At 49.2% G+C, this 19362-nt stretch overlaps 1 protein-coding gene across 7 annotated transcripts in view; it reads left to right on the plus strand.

Moving 5' to 3' along the window:
* Nucleotides 1-12190, plus strand: part of GTF2I (general transcription factor IIi) — a 110834-nt gene extending 98644 nt beyond the window's left edge. For all 7 annotated transcript variants that reach the window (XM_045460129.1, XM_045460128.1, XM_045460127.1 and 4 more), the window contains 12 exons: nt 63-164; nt 924-989; nt 1729-1912; nt 3323-3381; nt 3892-3972; nt 5107-5190; nt 5544-5727; nt 6929-6957; nt 8905-8946; nt 9753-9794; nt 10272-10347; nt 11049-12190. In XM_045460129.1, coding sequence (XP_045316085.1) covers nt 63-164; nt 924-989; nt 1729-1912; nt 3323-3381; nt 3892-3972; nt 5107-5190; nt 5544-5727; nt 6929-6957; nt 8905-8946; nt 9753-9794; nt 10272-10330 — 932 coding nt within the window. In that variant the 3' untranslated portion in view covers nt 10331-10347; nt 11049-12190. The remainder of the gene's footprint in view (nt 1-62; nt 165-923; nt 990-1728; nt 1913-3322; nt 3382-3891; nt 3973-5106; nt 5191-5543; nt 5728-6928; nt 6958-8904; nt 8947-9752; nt 9795-10271; nt 10348-11048) is intronic.
* The last annotated feature ends 7172 nt before the right edge of the window (nt 12191-19362 follow it).

A 19362-nucleotide genomic window follows, 5' to 3' on the forward strand; every position in this document is an offset into this window, starting at 1 on the left:
GCAGTACTTAAACGTGATTGAATGCATGCATTGATCAGGATTCTCTTTTAATTCTTCTTTAGGCCCTAATAACAACAACCCTCAAACCTCAGCAGTTCGAACCCCTACTCAGACTAATGGTTCTAATGTTCCCTTCAAGCCTCGAGGGAGAGAGTTTTCCTTTGGTAAATATGGATTTTCTTTTTCTTACTTTCATCATTTTAAATAAAAGGAACCAATCCGGGTGCCTGGGTGACTGACAGTTAAGCGTACGACTTGGGCTCAGGTCACGATCTCACGGTTTGTGGGTTCGAGCCCCTTATCAGGTGCTGTGCTGACAGCTCGGAGCCTGGAACCTGCTTCAGATTCTGGGTCTCTCACTCTTCTGCCTTTTCCCACTTGTGCACCCTCTGTCTTTTTTCTCAAAAATAAATATATAAATATTAAAAAAAAATTTAAATAAAAGGAAACAATACAAATACTTTAATTTTTTAAGTGAGTTGTTTTCTATCTGGTAAGTCCGTGTATATTAGCTATTAAAGGCATTGTAATAGTTACTTAACCCCTGTGCCTCAGTTTCTAGATCTGTAAAATGGGGATAACGTTCCTGCTTCATGGGATTATTATGAGGATTAGAAATACTAAATTATTTACAGGGTAGATAGTAGGCAGATAGTAGATGCTGTAATTGTTTTTTTGGAAGGTTTCTTGGTATTCATTTGTTTTTTATTTTAGCCTATGTCATTTATTTGTGGCCAGTATATTAGTAATAATAAAACAGTTGAATGATGTAGGATTAGAGTAGTTGTCAGACCTGACTGTGCTAAAAACCTGTGTTTTTTTTATTTTGTACTTCTTAAAGACACACAATAAAATGAGAAATGCCTGAGCGTGGATGTATTTTGGTAAGTATTACTAATAACTGTCTTGGTTTTTACTTGCAGAGGCCTGGAATGCCAAGATCACAGACCTAAAACAGAAAGTTGAAAATCTTTTCAATGAAAAATGCGGTAAGGTCATTTTGAAAGATGAGTATTAAAATATATATGGTAGCTTTTTCAAATAGAAGAATGTGCACAAAATAAAATGTTCGATATTTGAATATTACTATCATTGGGGTGCCTGTGGCTCAGTTGGTTAAGCGTCCGACTCTTGATTTTGACTCAGGTCATGATCTCACGGTTCGTGAGTTCGAGCCCCACATCAGGCTCTGTGCTGACAGTGGGATGCCCTCTTTCCCTCTCGCTCTGCCACTCCACTGCTTGCTCGCTCTCAAAAAATAAATAAGCTAAAAAAAAAAAATTGTTTTTAATATTACTGTCATCGAAAGTGTTTGGGTTGGGGCGCCTGGGTGGCTCAGTCGGTTAAGTGCTCAGGTCATGATCTCACAGTTCATGAGTTCAAGCCCCGCATTGGACGCTGTGGTGACAGCTCGGAGCCTGGAGCCTGCTTCGGATTCTGTGTCTCCCTCTCTCTGCCCCTCCCCCGCTTACACTCTGACTGGCGGTCTCTCTCAAAAATAAATAAACATTAAAGAAAGTGTTTGGGTTTCACAAGCATGAATTCCATCATCTCTCCCACTTTTCTGAGCACTGCAAAATCGAACCTATTTTTCTATAATTAAAATATTTTTCTTAAAAAAAGAGTAATTTTCGTGTCTATAAACTGATTTAAAATGCATTTTTAAAAGGTTGAATTTAGGAAAGTGGCAAACGTGAGCAATAAGAGAAACGTGTGTGTCTCTTACAGGCGAAGCTCTCGGCCTCAAGCAAGCTGTGAAAGTGCCGTTTGCATTATTTGAGTCTTTCCCGGAAGACTTCTATGTGGAGGGCCTGCCTGAGGGTGTACCCTTCCGGCGGCCGTCTACTTTTGGCATCCCAAGGCTGGAGAAGATTCTCAGAAACAAGGCCAAAATCAAGTTCATCATTAAAAAGTAAGGACATTCAGGGGTGCCTGGGTGGCTCATGACGTTAAGTGTCCAACTCCAGATCTCGGCTCCTGTCAGGAGCTCACGGTTTGTGAGATCAAGCCCCATGCCAGGACTTGAGCAGAATGTGGAGGCCGCTTAGGATTCTCTCTCTTCCTCTCTCTCTGTCCCACGTGCGAACATGGGCACACATTCTTTCTTTATTTCTCTTTCCGTCTCTCTAAAAGTTAAGAAAGAAGTTAAAAAGTTAAAAAAAATTTTTTAACCTTTATTTATTTTTGAGAGAGAAAGAGATAGAGCATGAGCAGAGGTAGGGGCAGAGAGAGAGAGAGAGGGAGATACAGAATCCGAAGCAGGCTCCAGGCTCTGAGCTGTCAGCACGGAACCTGACGCGGGGCTGGAACCTACGAACCGTAAGATCATGACCTGAGCCGAAGTTGGACGCTTAACCAACTGAGCCACCCAGGCGCCCCTAAAAAATTTTTTTACTTCGAAAAATAAAGTAAGGACATGCAGACGAAACTAGTTGGTACTAGGGCACAGCCGGACTGGCGCGTGGATTCAGCTTTGTGGCCAAATTAGCTGTAGGATCCAAAACTTTAAACTGTACTTCTGAGGACCTTTCACGTTCTCCATAATTGGTTAAAATAGGGAAGGAGGGCTGTAGGTTGCCAGAGGGCCTAACAACTTGATTTTGTTGAAATCTACCATCGTCGTATTTTACTGGTCGATGCTGCTGGAAGGTGAGTAGTAGTTGAGTCTTGTGGAGCCCTGTTCCTTCTCCAGCTTACAGAATGTTTTTCATTTCTGTTTGCCTTGGAGGTCTATGAATTAGGCCAACACCACTGAGATAGGGGGGAATAATTGGAATTTAAAAATACTTATTGGTGCTTAAGCATTATCTGAAATTAATTGCAGTGACTTTGAGGTTCCATTTATTAGTGCTTGCTTTGGAGTCCCACAGCAGTGTTGGCAAATACTCGAAGCCAACACCACCAAGTGCAACGGCTACCTTTTGGGGTCTGCAGAGGTCTGGCAGTAAGTAGTGAAGGCCTCGGCTTCTACTTAATAGAGAAAGACTCGTGCTTGTGGTTCCGTGCTGCCCATGTGCAGCCTTGCTCCCTCTCTCCATTCTCAAGTCTAGCACTGGATCCTTCCAGGGTAGAGTGGACACTGGGCGAAGAAGCCCCTAATTTAAGCTCCGGAGGGCAGGGCAGGTGTTACGATCATAAGGATAATTGGTCTTTTTGTATACGTTCCTTTCGTTGAGGCGCTGTTCTTTCTGTGTTTCCATTCCTAACAATTGGAATGTATATTTACAGAAAGTAAATGGTTTTTTTAATTTTGTTGGAAGTTTAACGTTTTCTTATCAGATTATTAGCAAACATGGTTTTTTCCTCTCTTCTCGTGTTGCAGGCCTGAAATGTTTGAGACCGCAATTAAGGAGAGCACATCCTCCTCGAAGAGCCCTCCGAGTGAGTGTCCTTGCTACAGGAAACGTGCCGTTCGCAGCCCCTCTCCCAGCAGTGGTCTACTGCCATGAAACCCAGAGAGTTGTGGTTGAGGGGCAGCTGGGTGGCTCAGTCGCTTAAGCGTCTCGACTCTCGATCTCAGCTCAGGTCTTGATCTCAGGGTCATCAGTTAGTGCAAGCCCTGTGTTGGGCTCCGTGCTGGGCATGGAGCCCACTTTGAGAAAAATAAAGTGGGGTTGTGACTGGTTTATGATTTGGAGTCTGTTTAATGAATGAGAATCTCTATGTGTCTGATGCTATACTAATCCCAACAAGAAAGAAAAAGAAGGCGAGGGGGAGAAAGTCTTTAAAGAAGCTTAATACCACAGAATGACAAAATAGACCATAAAAAGGAACAAGCATTGAACAAAGTTAGGTTAAATACTATCTTGCGGAGTCTGGATTGTAAGCACATGAGTAGAGAGGATTTGAATCTATTTTGTGTACACTCTGATATGATGTTTCTATGTTAAGGAAAAATAAATTCATCGCCCAATGTTAATACTACTGCATCTGGTGTTGAAGATCTTAACATCATTCAGGTGACGATTCCAGGTATGGTTGCTCTGCCTTTATCTCGTTAGTCGGGTTTTCCTTCTTTGGGTGTTAGAGTAGACAGGTTCCCGGTGCTCGCCCTGTGCAGGACTGCGTCCCCGCCTGCCCTTCAGAAAGCGCTCACCAAATACATCATCTCATTGGTTGCTTTCCAGCACGCTCTAGGAGGTTACCGAATGCGGCATGAGCTAGTACCTCGCGTCTTGTTTAGGAAATCTGTACAAGAGAGCAGGTGAAGCTTCATAATGGGGATAAAGGCTTAGCATTTTCAGGTTGCTGTCATACTCAAATCATTTGGTTAAGCTATTTTATTCTTGATTAGTGTAAAATACTTCAGTCTTCCAAAAACATAAAGCAAGTTGACTTAGCACATAAAATTTGACTTGGAATTTAACTTGCATTATTGGGGCACCGGGGTGCCTCGGTTGAGCGTCCAGCTCTGATCTTGATCACAGCTCATGAGATCAAGCCTTGCATCAGGCTCTGTGCTCTCAGCACACAGGCTCCAGGCTCTGAGCTGTCAGCACAGAGCCTGTTTGGGATTCTCTCTCTGCCCCTCCCCTGCTCCTGCGCACTCACTTTCTCTCTCTCTCTCTCTCTCTCTCTCTCTCTCTCACCGTAATTAAATAGACATTAAAAAAATACTTTAGGGGCACCTGTCAGTGCTCAGTCGGTTGAACATCCGACTTTGGCTCAGGTCATGATCTCCTAGTTTGTGGGTTTGAGCCCTGTGTTGGGCTCTGTGCTGACAGCTCAGAGTCTGAAGCCTGCTTCCGATTCGGTGTCTCCCTCTCTCTTTCTCTGCCCCTCCCCCACTCACACTCTGTCTCCCTCTCTCTCAAAAATAAACATTAAAAAAAATTTTTTTAAATACTTTAAAATTGCATTATTGGGGCACCTGGGTGGCTCAGTTAAGTATCCGACTTCAGCTCAGGTCATGATCTTACAGTTTGTGGGTTTGAGCCCAGTGTCAGGCTCTGTGCTAGCAGCTCAGAGCCTGGAGCCTGCTTCTGATTCTGTGTCTCCCTCTCTCTGCCCTCCCCCATTCACACTCTGTCTCTCAAAAATGAATAAATGTTTAAAAAATGTTTTAATTGGATTATTAAGCTAGAACTGTCCTCTCACCTTTTCTAGATGATGATAATGAAAGGCTGTCAAAAGTCGAAAAAGCGAGACAGCTCAGAGAGCAAGTGAACGACCTCTTCAGTCGGAAATTCGGTGAGTTCTGCATTTGCAGGGTGCTGCTGGTGGTGAGCTTGGGTGTTCCACTACTGGACTGTAGCTTAAGCTCAGATAGTTGTTATTTCCCGTTATGCAAGGAAATAAGCTTTCAACGTAAGTGTTTGAGTTTCTCTAAAGTTCTTCCCTAAGGAAACCTTAGCTCTGTCAGACTCTTGACCATCAGGTCGATATCAAAGTGACTAGAACTGAGGTTCAAGGGTAAGGTTGTTTGTCGTGTGCGTTGCCTTTATTAACAGCGGAGACCATGTTTAAATGTTGGTCCTGTGCTTTCTAGCCACTTCTAAGATGACAGGTTAATCTGTGCTTTTGTGCTGTTTGTCTTGTCCTAGGTGAAGCTATTGGTATGGGTTTCCCTGTGAAAGTTCCCTACAGGAAAATCACAATTAACCCTGGCTGTGTGGTGGTTGACGGCATGCCTCCTGGAGTGTCATTCAAAGCCCCCAGTTACCTGGAAATCAGCTCCATGAGAAGGATCTTAGATTCTGCCGAGTTCATTAAATTCACAGTCATTCGGTAAGTGAGAGCTCCCTGCTTGTTTGGAAGAATGAATCTGCAGACCATGAGGCTACGTCGTCTTCCAGAATGTAGGCCTAGGTAATAGTAGAGTCCAGCTCACCATGTAGCAAAGGGAAACACGTAAAATACTTCAGTTATCTTACTGTGAGGTTCTCTTCTCCCTGGGCTGACTCTGGATTCTCTGGTTTCTAAGGCAAGGGGTTAGCAAACCATCGCCTGTGGACCAAATCCAGCCCACTGCCTGTTTATCTTATAAAGTTGTATTAAGACACCGTGCCATGCACTTGTGTCCATAGTGCCTACCGCTGCTTTCAGGGTACTGGGGTAACACTGAGTCATTGGGACGGAGACAGCGTCGTCTGCAAAGCCTGAAATATTTACTGTCTGGCCCATTAAGGAAAAATGGCCAGCCCGTGTCTCGGGCCCGTCATCGCAGGCTCAGGGCAGTCGAGTCTGACCCCAAGTCAGCCAGGTCCTTTTGTTTCCTTCCTTGTCTGCACAACAATAGCGTGAGTTGTCACCTTTGAGAGCATCAGCTCCTTATCGACAGAGTTGGGAGCGATGATCATACCTCCTCGCCAACCCTGTCGGGAATTCCATTCCTTACCATGCGCCCGTCCCAGGAGGTTTGCAGTAGATGTCCTCCTTTCCAGCTGCCCGAGCAAGCATCCGTGTCGTCTTTACGCTTCTCCCAACTCCCAGAAGCGTGGCTGTCACGAGATCCTCCCAGTCAGCTCATTGCCAGGTTCCCACCGTGTCTGGTACAGGTCCTTCAGGCCTGGCTCTGGGAGGCAGCTCACGTGGTAACCTCTCCCGAGGTTCCTTCCTGGCATCCACTCCTCTTCCCCCAGTTTTTGTCCCACTTAACCAGTGTCTGTCATCCGTGCTCCTCCCCGGGGGTCTCGGTAAAAGCCTGCTTCCATTAGACCCTGCTGCTGGAATTCCTCTCTTCTTTCTTCTTCACTGCTGTTCTTTTCTCACCGTCTTTACTGTGGCCTTTTCTAATAATGGCCTGTAGAGTTCTTCCCGTGTCTGTGTGTCCATAGATTAAAAAGTGTGAGATTGAAACGTAGTTGGTAACAGTGCTCATTGTGACACGTAAGTGACATGAGTTACAAGTTAGTGAGATAAACTGAATGTACATGTAACTGCTTGTAGAGTAAAAATAAACGGTTACCCAATTTGTTTCTCTCTTTAGACCATTTCCGGGACTTGTGATTAATAACCGTGAGTAAATTTCATGAAGTCTTTTTGTTTCGTCCTGTGTGGGGTGTGCGAGACGGTGTGCACTTGCACTTTGCTCACACAGTAAATATTTCGGTTCACCTACAGCAGTAACTGGGCAAAGTTGGGGTTTTAGCCTCAGTGTAAAAGCACCGTGCACATTATACATGTGAAATGGGGTCACTTGTTGAGCTTTTAAATCTCACTTTACTTGTTCCTAAAACGGTGATGTTAGTACCCATATTGAGAGCTTTAGAGCATTTTAAATGACTCGTTACGTGTCAGACGTCTTAAACGGGGATCAGAGAGTTGTTGCCTGTGTTTGTAAATAAAGTTTTATTGCGGGTGGAGGGGGAGAGAAAAAGAACGTTTCCAAGAATGCCTGTTTGCTTAGGCGGACTTGGGAGCTGTAACAGAGAGCATCGTCCCCCGCAAATCCTGAAATATGCACTTACCTAGCTCTTGATGAAAAAGTTTGTTGACCCCTAACCCAGAGCAGTACTGTATGTGCTCAGGAAATACAATCTGTATTCGATACTATTACCACAGTAACTTTACTGTTATTGTGTAATCACTGTGCTAGATAAGTAGATCTTTAATGAGCCGTCCCTTGCTTCCGTTCCTGGTCAAGCCTCCATCTGGCACGTTGTGCTCTCAAACGTTGTTGCACCAGCAAATGTATACGTGTCTGTTCTTCCAATTCCTTGATGTTCTTATCATTTGAAGTTGTATTTTTAGCAAATACTGTATATACATGTGCTCGTATGTTTTAGGTTCTGCCGACTTCATTGAAATGTTTCAAAAGTGAACATTCTCTTTCCCAGTACCATTAGCATTTCAGTCTTTTTTCCAATTGGCATTATTTTTATAACTCTCTAAAACCCCTCTACTTTGAGTACTCAGTCTGCGGTCTGTTCACTGGGAAAGTGGGGAGCCTCTTCAATTTAGTGTTCAGGAGTTTTGGGGGCCCACGGAGCAGCAGCATGGCCCCGCCCCCACCCGTCACTGGGAAATCACACAGTGACTGTAGGTGCTGCCTGCCCCCCTGTCCTCAAGCCGTTCATCCCTCTGGGGGCTCCACTCTTCAGTGTCCTGGATTTCGTTCTGTCTCCTCTGCCTCCCAAGTTTTGGGTTTCACTTTTTCACAAAATGTGTTCATTTGATTGTACCCCCAAACCATGACTTTTTTTTCATAGGTTCTGTTTTTCTTATTCTCTATCTGGGCCAAGTGTGTTAGTCCGTGGTGATGTCAGTAATGAAAGAGGACACACACCTTGCTTCATAGATATTTTCATCATCTGTGTGACATTCAGCTTGAATCACAGCAGGGAATTTGGTCATTTAAAGAAATCCCATGATAATTTTTTCCTCTTTTTTTTTCTTTTTTTTAAATGTTTATTTATTTTTGAGAGAGAGAGACAGAGCATGAGTAGGGGAGGGGCAGAGAGAGAGAGAGATTGAGAGGGAGACACAGAATCCAAAGCACGCTCCAGGCTCCGAGCTGTCAGCACAGAGCCCGACATGGGGCTCACGAATCGGGAGATCATGACCTGAGCTGAAGTCAGACGCTCAGACTGAGCTACCCAGGCGTCCCTGGATTTTTTTTTTTTTTTTTTTAATTATTAATCCCAATTAATCTGCCTTCTATATAACTGTTAGTTTCAAAGAGCATTGTATTTTAAATCTCCTAGCCCCCTTAACTTTGTTTAAAATGTTCAATTTTGTTCTCATCCTTGTGCAGTAGTCTATAATAGAATTTTCCAGTAATTACTATAAATTAGTTCTTCTGATGGGACATACCAGAACTCTTGTGTTCCCTTCTTGTCATAGGAAAATAGTGCCTGTTGTGGCCAAGTTGGAGCATCCAAATTGAGAATGTATGTATAAATGCTTTTCCATTGTAACAGCATGCATTAAGTTATTATTTAAATCAATCTACTTTATTTTCAGAGTTGGTCGATCAGAGTGAGTCAGAAGGCCCAGTGATACAAGGTAAATTAAGTGGGGTAAAACATAGAATTATTCCTGCTTTTGTCATAAAATGGACCACATAAAATTGTGGGGCCTCACTTGCTAATAACATTCGCCTAACTTTAGGGAAAGTCATTTACACACTCACACATAGACTTTGTCTTTGACTCCTGTGTTTGGAAGCCTGTATGTGCTCGAGCTCTGGGTCCCAACTGAGAACTATGGGGCATATGCCATTTGACTCCACTGCCCCCGTCGGCTGGGAAGGAGGTCAGGAACCCCAAGGCCAAGGGTGTAAAGTGCAATTTCTGAGGGCGAAGCTTGTCTAGACTTTACCGTTTATGCCCTTCATTTCCATTGCTGGTTATGAGCCGGATTGTGCCGGGTGGAAATGCGTGTATTGTGGCTTTAAACATTCCTTAGAAACCAGCATTGAAGCCTGCTACTGTGGTTCACTGAAACCAAAAAAAAAGGCTTTTATTAAAGGGGAACCCACAGAAAAGGGGAAAAGGACGTGAAAAAGGAACTTGTTCCCTCATGTTAGAACTATGTTAAACTACAATTGTTATTTAAGACTTGGGTTGCGTGAGGAAACTGAAATGTCCGAAAAAGGAGACTTTTGTTAGACCAGTTGAGACACTAGTTGAGACACGAGGGACACGTGTGTTTAATCCCAAGAAGCCGTGGCTGCTGTTTGATCTGCGACTTGCGCTTGGTGTGCAGTGTGTGGAGAACTTTCTCCTGGCTTTCTCTGGGCCCTTGTAGATAAGTGAGAGACAGCAACGTTAAAACAGCGTTACAGTAAATCTTGATGTGTTTCTCTGCAGAATCCGCTGAGCCAAGCCAGTTGGAGGGCCCTGCAACAGAAGGTAAAAGGGTAGGGCAGCCGGTGGTCCAAGACTGAAGTCCCCCAGGAGCGCTCTTAGGACAAGGGATTGACGGTGGTGTTCGAGCCGTCTCACTAGAACTGTGTGCTTGGGTTTTCTTTTGTTTCTGGGTGAATTGGATGTGTCATTTTTGCCCAGAAATGGCGTGTTGGCGATGACTCATGGTTCTTCTGCTCCGTTTTCTCCAAATGACACGTAATGAATTCTGAGCCAGTGGAATAACTACTTTCTAACCTAGATTTTTAAATAGATACATAAGAAGATGCTGGTTACTGTGAACACTTAAGTGGCACAATTAAGAACTGTTAGGGAAACAGTGTCTCTGAAAATGTTATCTTTAGAATCTTTACAATTCCTGATAAGTCATCTTAGCACATAGTTTGATCTGAGTGGGTTTATAATTATACAGATTTGCATTCGTAGTGTAATTTATCAGTTCCCTTTTGGTTTTCTTGATAGAAATAAAGGAGACTGACGGAAACTCTCAGATCAAGCAAGAACCAGACCCTACGTGGTAGACCTCTTCCCTCCTAGGGTAAATCAGCATCTGTGTCTGGGATGCCGTCTAGTGTTCGTCTGAACTCCGACCCCCCCCCCGCATGCTCATAAGCTAATACTGTGTTTTCCCTGCTTCGGCCATAATGAGGTCCAAGTGTAAGCCCTACTGGATGGTTTGAGTTAGAAGATCAAGCAGAAAGATTTTCCTTAGATCAATATCTGCCTTTGAGTCAAAGACGTAAAAGCGCTTTGCCCTAAAAGAAAAATGTTTTGTTTCTGATCTGTAGGGTAGATCTTATCCTCTCCATTGGAGTTCACTCTGAATCCATATCACCACGCTGACTTTTTCCCCAATCACAATAATGGTGTTTGCAGAGTCTGGCCAAGCTGCTCAATCCATTTTGCAGCTCACATAATTTACTTACAACCCTGAACCTGCTGTTCAGACTTCCTGAACTTGGCCCGGTTGTTAACAGGAGCGGAGCCCTATGCCCGGAGTCAGCCACCTCCGCTCCCGTCCTGTCGCACCTCCCCGGGCCCCAGCTGTTGAATGTAGACGCGCTGGTCGGAGGGTATAGCTTCGTAGCAGTGGGCTCTGAGGTGTACCTGAGGGCTTTTTTTTTTTTTAATACTGTCAGTTCATGGACTTGAGTGCTGATTGAGTCGTGCTATCTGCGGATGTGAAAGTCTTGTAATCAGATTAACCCGTGTTCTCGCTTGTTTTCTCTTCTGTTTTAGCTTAAAGTATCAGTGGGTGAGAAGAGCTTTTCGGACCTGTTACTGCCCCGAGCTGTGTAATATACTTGTATAACAGAAATACCTTCTATACAAACCTTTTTTTCTACTTTTAGATAGAAATGTCTACTTTTTCAGCAGTTCTGTGAATTGAATTAAAGAGCAGAGTGACTGTAGATTTGGAATGGCTGGTTTACTTTGGAATGTATTATAAGGATTTTACAGCAATGCTGGAAAAACGACAGGGAAAATGGCAGGGATGAATCTCATCAGATTTTTTACGCAGCAACAGAGCCTTCAGCTGTGGTGTTTTGTTTTCCAATCAAGTGAAGATCTCTCCTCCGGGAACATCTCAGCTCCTGCAGTGAAGAAAGCACCTGTGACAGTCCTTTTAGGTTTTTTCTATTTGAGAAATCATTTAAATGATCCTTTTGTTCACGGCTCTCCTTGACGACTGAGTGAACAGCTAGTATCTGTATATTTGACTAAACCTTTTCCTAAGCTATCTATCATGGTTCATATGTTTTTTTATCATAATTAAAAAAACCACCATCCGGATCGCCTAACAGCCAGCGAGAGGTTAGCATGTCGGCGTGTGGCTTACAGACGGAGCCTCGGAACCTCTCCCACCCTGACTTCTCGTCCGAATAAAACACCTGGTGTTCCAGAAGCTGAAGATCAGGTATGAGTGTCGGGGCGAGCTCCGAGACACTAAAGCCTCACCGCCCTGTGACCTGTGGCGGTGTGGGTCTCCTCGGATCGCCGCTCCCGCCTGGGTCAGGCCCCACGCGTTTCCATTGCCTTCGCCATTTTAGATCTCGACGTGTAGCACTGAGGCTCCAGCCTAGGGAGGGAGGGGCCCACGAGCTGATTCTGCGCCCTCTGAGAGTCCTGCGCCCTTCGTGGGAGAATCGTACGTGTGTTGGGATTTCACAGACAATGAGAGTTGTAAAATACCAGCTATAAGAAGCTAGAGTACGTGACGGCATAGAGTTTCCATTAGCTTTATCACAATATTCACGATGGAGAATTATATTACATGGTAGCAGAAATAGGCATTTTTATGTGTTGCTTATATTTTACCTCAAATTAAATTGTAGATATAGGGTAATAAATAAAATCCATCCATGCCTTTCACACACTAACTCATTGCTCTCGAAGGTGTTTTCGTGGTTCTGTCTGGGGAACCCGGGTGGTTCGGTGGTAGGCGGCGTGCAGGGCGAGGGCTAGGAGGGCGCCGTTCCGGGCCGGAGCCCCCAACTCTGCCCTTCGGGGCAGTGCTGGGACCGCCCCCCGTCCCCTCCCCGGGCCGCTCCAGCCGGAGCTCCTCCCGCGACAGAACCCTGCAGCGCATGCACTCCGGGGACTTTCTGTTCTCTCCGCGGGTGCGCTCGGGGAAGGCAGAACGAGCGCCCTGGTCGCTAGCCTCCCGACACCGCGGTGACAGCTGCTACGGTAGAGGGCCTTGTGGTTCCTGTGAAGCCGTCTCCAAAAGCTCGGGCGGCCCCGCCACCCTCGCCCACGACTCCCCCCCACCCCCCCACCCCCGCCCCCCAGGGCTGCTTAAGAACCTGCCCCTCCACGGGTGGCTTTTAAAAGAGTGGAGGCTTACACCTAATGCTTTTTTTTTTTTTTTTTTACCATTTTGTGGGATCACACTCAGCAAGGAGATCTGTTTAACCCTTCGGTGCAAGAGCAACAAATCTGGCGCACACACGCAAATTTTTTATTTTTGTATGTTGTTGGAAAGCTTTTCCTTTTTCGTTTCACATCTGCCCCGTGGATCGGTTTCTGTTCCTGGTCTACGGGCAGACCGCACAGAATCTGCGCTCTGCCCTCGTCCTGACTTGTTACAGGCTTGAGGAATGCTGCCCACCCCATTCCACCTCCCCTCTGAACTGAACGAGCCCCCCGCAGCCAGGAGTGCTCCCGTCCCATCCTGCTGGAAGAGCCTGTGTGTGGGGCGAGGCGTCTGGTCGCCCTAGGCCCCTGCGTCCCGTGGTCCCGTAGCCTCAGCAGCCGTGCTTCCTGGCCAGGCGACCGCCTTCCCCAATTGCCTTCTCCCTGCAGGGGCCCCGGGGCTTGTCCATGGACAGGGGTTGCCCTGGCTGACTCTGGGGGCGCCGAGGAAGGCCGGGAGACGAAGCCTCCACTCCCTGTGTTCACGAGTCAGCAGTGTGTACGTAAATGAGACCACAGGTACACTGTGGCTCTGCAAGGGAGTGGGGGTGAAACTTGCCCCCCGAGATCTCTGGTGGATCAGTGAGGACTGAACTGAAGAACGTAGCTCGGACCTTGTCAGTTAGTGTTTCCGAAACAGCCTCCTTATTCCGTGAGTGTTGGTTAAACACAATCCTTCTGGGAAGTGGAGCGACGGGGAACGTGGGCTTTGTGACCAAATCCAAGCTCCACTTCTGGACAGTTGTTACTCGAGGAACATTCCTTCGGGAGAACCGTAAAAGCCAAGAAATGTGTCCGTGCCGGGATTGTACGCTTTAGATCCCATCCATGGAGTCGGGCTCAGCGCAAACCCCCCTCTCCCAGCTGTGGATCTTCAGTGGAGGGAGGGGAGAACGAAGATTCTCCACAGAGGGTGGGGCTGAGGGGAAGGGCCCCCGCCGAAGCTGGAAGGGAACGTGTCAGGAGGGATCTGTGCATTTGCCCGGCCGACCCAGACGCGGCTGCTGAGCGTATGCAGGATGGTCCTTCCTGGCAGGCAGTGCGTCAGAAGAGACCTCTCCAGACCTCTGGTTCCCGAGGGGAGGTTAGGGGTATTGAGTGTGCTCTCGTGCCTTGCCGAGGTCGCTTTCAGAGTTTGCGGATGAGGAAGTGAAGACTTGAGTCGCGCCCCCCGCCGCCCCAGTCTTCCCCTGAGACTGGCAGACGGATGGGACTTGAGCCCAGATCTGTAGCCCGCGATGTTCCACAGCACTGCTTTCCGCAGCAGGCAGCTGGTTCCCTTTGAAGTAGGTCTGTTATTCGGAGCAACCTTGGTGCCTTGTTTCTTCCCCACCATCACCACCACCAAAGACCAGAAAGGTGTGTTGGGAAGGAAAAAAAATCTGGGAGAGGAAGACTGACCAGGCCTTTCCAGTTTCCACTAAACACCCCAAGCCCTGGTCTAAAGAAATTCAAGGGACTTGGTTGACTTAACCTTTAGTGGGTAGGGAATTGCCACCCACCAATGGGTAGCTCTCCTAAATGGAAGCCGCAGTTTCTGGACACGGCGTGTGTTTGGAAGACGTGCTCTCCCCCAGGGATGCCTTGGTTTCCCTAGGATGGGGGCAAAGAATGGAGCAGGGTTTCAGGAACTGAGGTGACCTGTAGGCTGCTCTCTTTAGCATAGCAGCTCTTGCTTGGCTTTTCCGGCCCGTGAGTCAGGGGCTGTTCGTCCTGTTGAGACCGACCCCTCCCCCCTCCCCCCGAAGTTGCTTTCCTAACCTCTGCAGTCTGGACTCTCTTACTCCAGTAGGTGAGGGGTTTGCCCCACGGCTGCCAACCTTCTTAGCTCAAAGAAGAAAGCTTGGGGCTGGTTGTGAAACCACACGTACCTAGGGGTCTGGGCCTGGGGCCTGGTGGCCCGTTGACAAGCACAGTGGGTGGACCTAGGTTAGCTGCCCCAGAGGGGCTTTCTCCCCACCAAGAACTGGGTTAAATACAAAACAAAGGCGCGTAGACTCGGTTTTCCCCCAGCTTCTTTAGTCTGGTCAACAATGGTTTTGTATATCACCTTTCCTCCCCCTGCTGCCCCACCCCACCTCACCCCCAAGCCAGGCATACCTTGTGGTTTTATTTTAAGGAAGTGCCTGCAAAGTTGAAAGCTGGCGATGACATAACACCCATTTGTACACCCGTTTGTAAAGGGGTTTCCTGCCGGGTTTCCTTCTCAGAAGCGAGATCAGGTGGTTGAGGGACATTTTGTAGTATCCACTTCATGTGTGGTCTCTGCTCATTTAAACCTCAAGTTCCCTAAAGCAATAATGACCCTTATCAAGGACCATGCCCTTGACGATGCTCAAGGGGACCTGGTAGGAGAGGTCCCCAATCCTTTCAATAAAAACCACTGGATAGACCCAACCAGAGGCAGAGAATACAGGACTGCCTTCCAGAAGCTGAGATGTCACAGGCTGTAAGAAGGCCTAGATCGACCCTGAGAGGATCTATTGAACTCAGACCAGAATCGTCCTCTTCCTTATAGTGAGCAGTGTAGAGCCTCTAGGAAAAATCCTTCATAAGAGATAACGGGTGAGGGGTTCCAAAAATGCAGGGTCGGAGTGTGGTCATGAAGCCATAGCAAGTGTTGGCTTATTGGCCTTCAGAAGGGACCAGTGGTGCGAGACCGTGTGCTGCAGGACGGCATGAGTGGTCACTTCACACCTGTGTACCCCACCTGTCTGCAGGTGGCCGTCCCCTCACTCCACACCCGTGCGTCCTTAGTGTCCCGTATCCCCTTGGGGATGGCAGAGGTACTGAGCCCCTGGCAAGTCGCGGACGCCACACCGCCAGCCGACTTCCCGCTCCCAGGCCCGGACAGATGTGCACGCGGCAGCTCAGCCCTGGCGACTGCACCTGGAGGCGCGATCGCCTCGCTACTGGAATTAGCTTGAAGCTCAAGCAAATCGTGAACCCCCCGCGGTGGCAGCCTGCCGCTGGATTTATCCTCTGTGGTCAACGAGCTTTAAATAACTCTCACCGCATGACACATCTGGGCCCAGTCAGCAAGGAAGTGTCAGCCAGGCAGTGGGTTTGGGGTGTGGAGGGGGGCAGGCACAAGGCCAAGCCCTGGAGGGCTCGCCAAACTCCATCCATCGGATCTGCCGGGCCGCTGCGTGTCCGGAGCTCTGCCAGAGATCTGCAGTGCAGTGGGGACAGCCCCAAGCTGAAGCCCACAGTCTTGGTTTCTGTCTTCTGCCTGACCTTGAAGGGAAAGCCTCTGTCCCAGCCTCGGGTGACCACTCCCAGCAGAATGAGAGCCAATCCGGGGGTCTGAGCCTCACACCTGCCCGCTGCCACTCATTCGGCCCTGCCCTCGTTCAAGTCCCAGTTTCAACGGTGAGAAGGCCCCCCACCACACACACACCCAAACTGGCAGAGTAGACCTCTCCCACCCCTGCACCCTGCTGCACCCCGGGCTGGTCCTGCACAGCACTTTGATGAGAGTCATTTGCCAAGCTAAGCACTTGAGCCTCATGTGATCCAGAACACGGCCTGCGAAATCTGCAGCTGTTAGCCCCATCTTCCAGGTGAAACAACTAAGTTACCTTGCCAAGGGCTCCCAACTAGAAGTGAAGGCGTCTGAGTCCCAAGCAAGTGGGTGTGAGTCCACCGTGCCCACGGCCGGCGGTTGGCGTGCATGCGCCCTCCCTTGGCGGGGTCTGAGCCTTCACTCCAGAATCCTTAGGCCAAGGGGAGAAGAAATTCCCAGGGGTGGGACTCAGATGTGTCCCGGGTGCAGGCACCTGGCTCTCTTCCGATGAGGTCCGTCCCCGGCCCAGCCAGAACCCATTTCTGGCCCAGGTTGGCCGAGAAATGAAGACTTGCGTTCCCTTGGGAAGCAGACCTCCAGCAACCTGCATTTCTGCACAGAGACACCTGCTTGCCATTAGAGCCTTGCCCTTCACGGCCACTGTACCCTCCCAAGTGGTTTGTCTGCCTACCGGTCGGTGGTGTCTCAGGGCCCCATCCTGCCAGTGCAGGCACCAGGAGAGAGCTGGTGCTGAGGGCTGGCCCAGGGTTCATCAGGCTGCTGATCCAGGCTTTTCTCCACCAAGGAGGGCCCTGCGTTACACTTGGGAAAGAACCGCCTCAAAATGATGGCTGATTTGTTCCAATCCTGGAAAGCCCTAGAATCCCTCTCAACACGGGATCCCGGAGGCCACTGCCTGGACCTCAAGCTCTTAGTCCAAACCCCTCTCCACTCAGCCTGTCTCTGTTGGCCCAGCCTTGGGGATTTCCTGGTTGGGGAACTGGCCAGTCCAGCCCATCTGGGGGAGGCCTGGGGGTGGAGAAGTTGGCACCTGGAAAGAGGCCAAGACCCTCAAGCATGGAAGGAAAGCTCTGCCCTCCCAGGCCGGCCCGATTTGAGAGTCTCCCTCTCTGCAGTGTTCACACAGGCTGACTCTTCATCATGAATCCCGTTACGTCCATCATCATTCACTCACATTCAAGGGCAGGGCAGGACAGGGGAGCCTAGTGGTTGGCTGCGTGGGCCTGGGGTCCAGACTACCCGGGTTCAAATCCCAGCGCTTCCCTTACTAGCCACAGCAACCTATTTACTGCTCTGTGCTTCGGTTTCCCCACCTATAGGGTGGGGGAAATAACAGTATCCACCTGACAGCCTCGTTGTGAGGCTGTTTATGTGAGGTGTTTATGAAAAAGCATTCCTGACCCAGCCACCAAGGGGAGGTGGGGAGGTCCTCTGGGATATTCTGATCCCCAGCCAACAGGTAGTGAGACATCTACTTTGTGATAGTTATGACTTGATAATCATTAAACTGTCCATTTTCTACAGTTTTCTGTATACTTCACAATAAAAGTTTTAAAACCTTTTTAAAATTTTTGTATCTCCCCCCAAAAGAAAAGCCACCTTTTATCCATCTATCATCTCCTTCTTTGTACATTCCCTTTATTTGTTTATTTTTAGTTTATTTATTTATTTTGAGAGAGAGTGTGTGAGCAGGGGACGGGCGGAGAGAGAGAATCCCAAGCAGGCTCCATGCTGACAGCACAGAGCCCTATTCGGGGCTCGAACTCACGAACCTTGAGATCGTGACCTGAGCCGAAATCAAGAGCCCAACGGACACTTAACCCACCTAACCGACCGAGCCACCCTGACGCCCCCCCCCCCCCACCTTTTTAAAACCCTCTGATCTCTTGCTTTTTCCACCCACGCACGGGAGTCCTGTCTCAGCCTCACAAAGGCTTTGAACCCGCTGAGCCACAGAGGCCACTGCCAGGGATGGCAGGATTTCTGGTCTTCGTGCTGCCGTGGCGCTTCTCCCTGCCGGTGCCACGTGAGGAAGTACAGGGAGGCCGCAGGAGGGAAGTGGAAAGAAAGGTGGCAGCTGACAGCTGTGGCTGGTGTCTGTGGGACAGGGCAGCCCGGCCGGGCAGTTGTGCAAGAGTGGAGTGACCGCGGGAGGAAGGACAGGAAGCGACCGGCGCTCAGGAGGTCCTGCTTGCGGCAAAGCCCCTGACTTCCCCTCTTCCCCTCTTGTGCCCAGGTGAGCGAGGCTGCTGTCTGCGGGGACTGCGGGGCAGCCCCGGGTGGGACAGGGCCGGCCAGAGGCGGGCGGGGTGTCTGTGTGGTGCCTAAAGGACCAGAGGGCCCTGCGCGGGACCTCAATCGATTCCTCATTTGCAGATTTTCATCCAAGCACAACAGACCCTCAGAAAAAGCCGGTGCACAGTCCCGTGGCCCCCGGGCTCCCGGCTGGGTTGGTTTTCAGAAAGCCAGCGGTGCCCTCAGACGAAAGGGCACCCAGCTGCCGCCTCCTGCTCCCTTGCGGCCGCCACCCCCCCCCCACCCCCACCCCAGAGGTCACCCTGCCATCCCACACTGTGCAGACTGGTGAGGGCCCCCTGCAGCGAAGGTGTGCTCTGTGCCCTCTCTCCCTGCACCGCGTGCCTAGAAGCTTCCTCGCCCATGTGGTGTGTGGCCGTTCCTTCTCGTTGCTGAGCACCGCGTCGTTCTGTGTGGGAAGATTCTAGATACATAACAGAGAAAGGCCCTGTAGGGCCGGCAACACCCAGGGCTGGTGACCTCCCCGTGACCACAGGGGACGTGCCAACCAAATCTCAGAGCAGAGAGTGTGGCCCCTGCCCTTCTGTGTTTTTTAAAGTTTATTCATTTTGAGAGAGAGAGAGAGAGCAGGGGAGGGGCAGGGAGAGGGAGAGAGAGAGAATCCCAAGCAGGCTCCGAGCTGCCCCACAAGGGGCTCGAACTCAGAAACCGTGATCATGACCTGAGCCAAAACCAAGAGTCAGTCGTTCAACCGACTGAGCCATGCCGGTGCCCCATGGCTCCCACGCTGGGATAAAACCAAGAACATCCAACCAGCAATCTGACCAGTCGTGGTAACAGACACAAAAGGGCCTGTTCTGGCTCCTCTCTGCCAGAGGCTACCCTCACCCCCCAGTAGTCCAGGGGGACCCGTGGCTCTCAGAGTGCTGGTGGCCTTTGCCATGGTCTCACAGTCTTGGAATCACGAGTCTGGGACACAAACTGGCCCCTCCACCCTGAGCCTGCAGCCAGACTGGGCCACCTGCCCGGTGACCTTGGACCAGCCCCATAACTTCTAAGCCTCCCAGGCCCTCG

Source organism: Leopardus geoffroyi, chromosome E3, assembly GCF_018350155.1.
Source record: "Leopardus geoffroyi isolate Oge1 chromosome E3, O.geoffroyi_Oge1_pat1.0, whole genome shotgun sequence".
NCBI lineage: Eukaryota > Metazoa > Chordata > Mammalia > Carnivora > Felidae > Leopardus > Leopardus geoffroyi.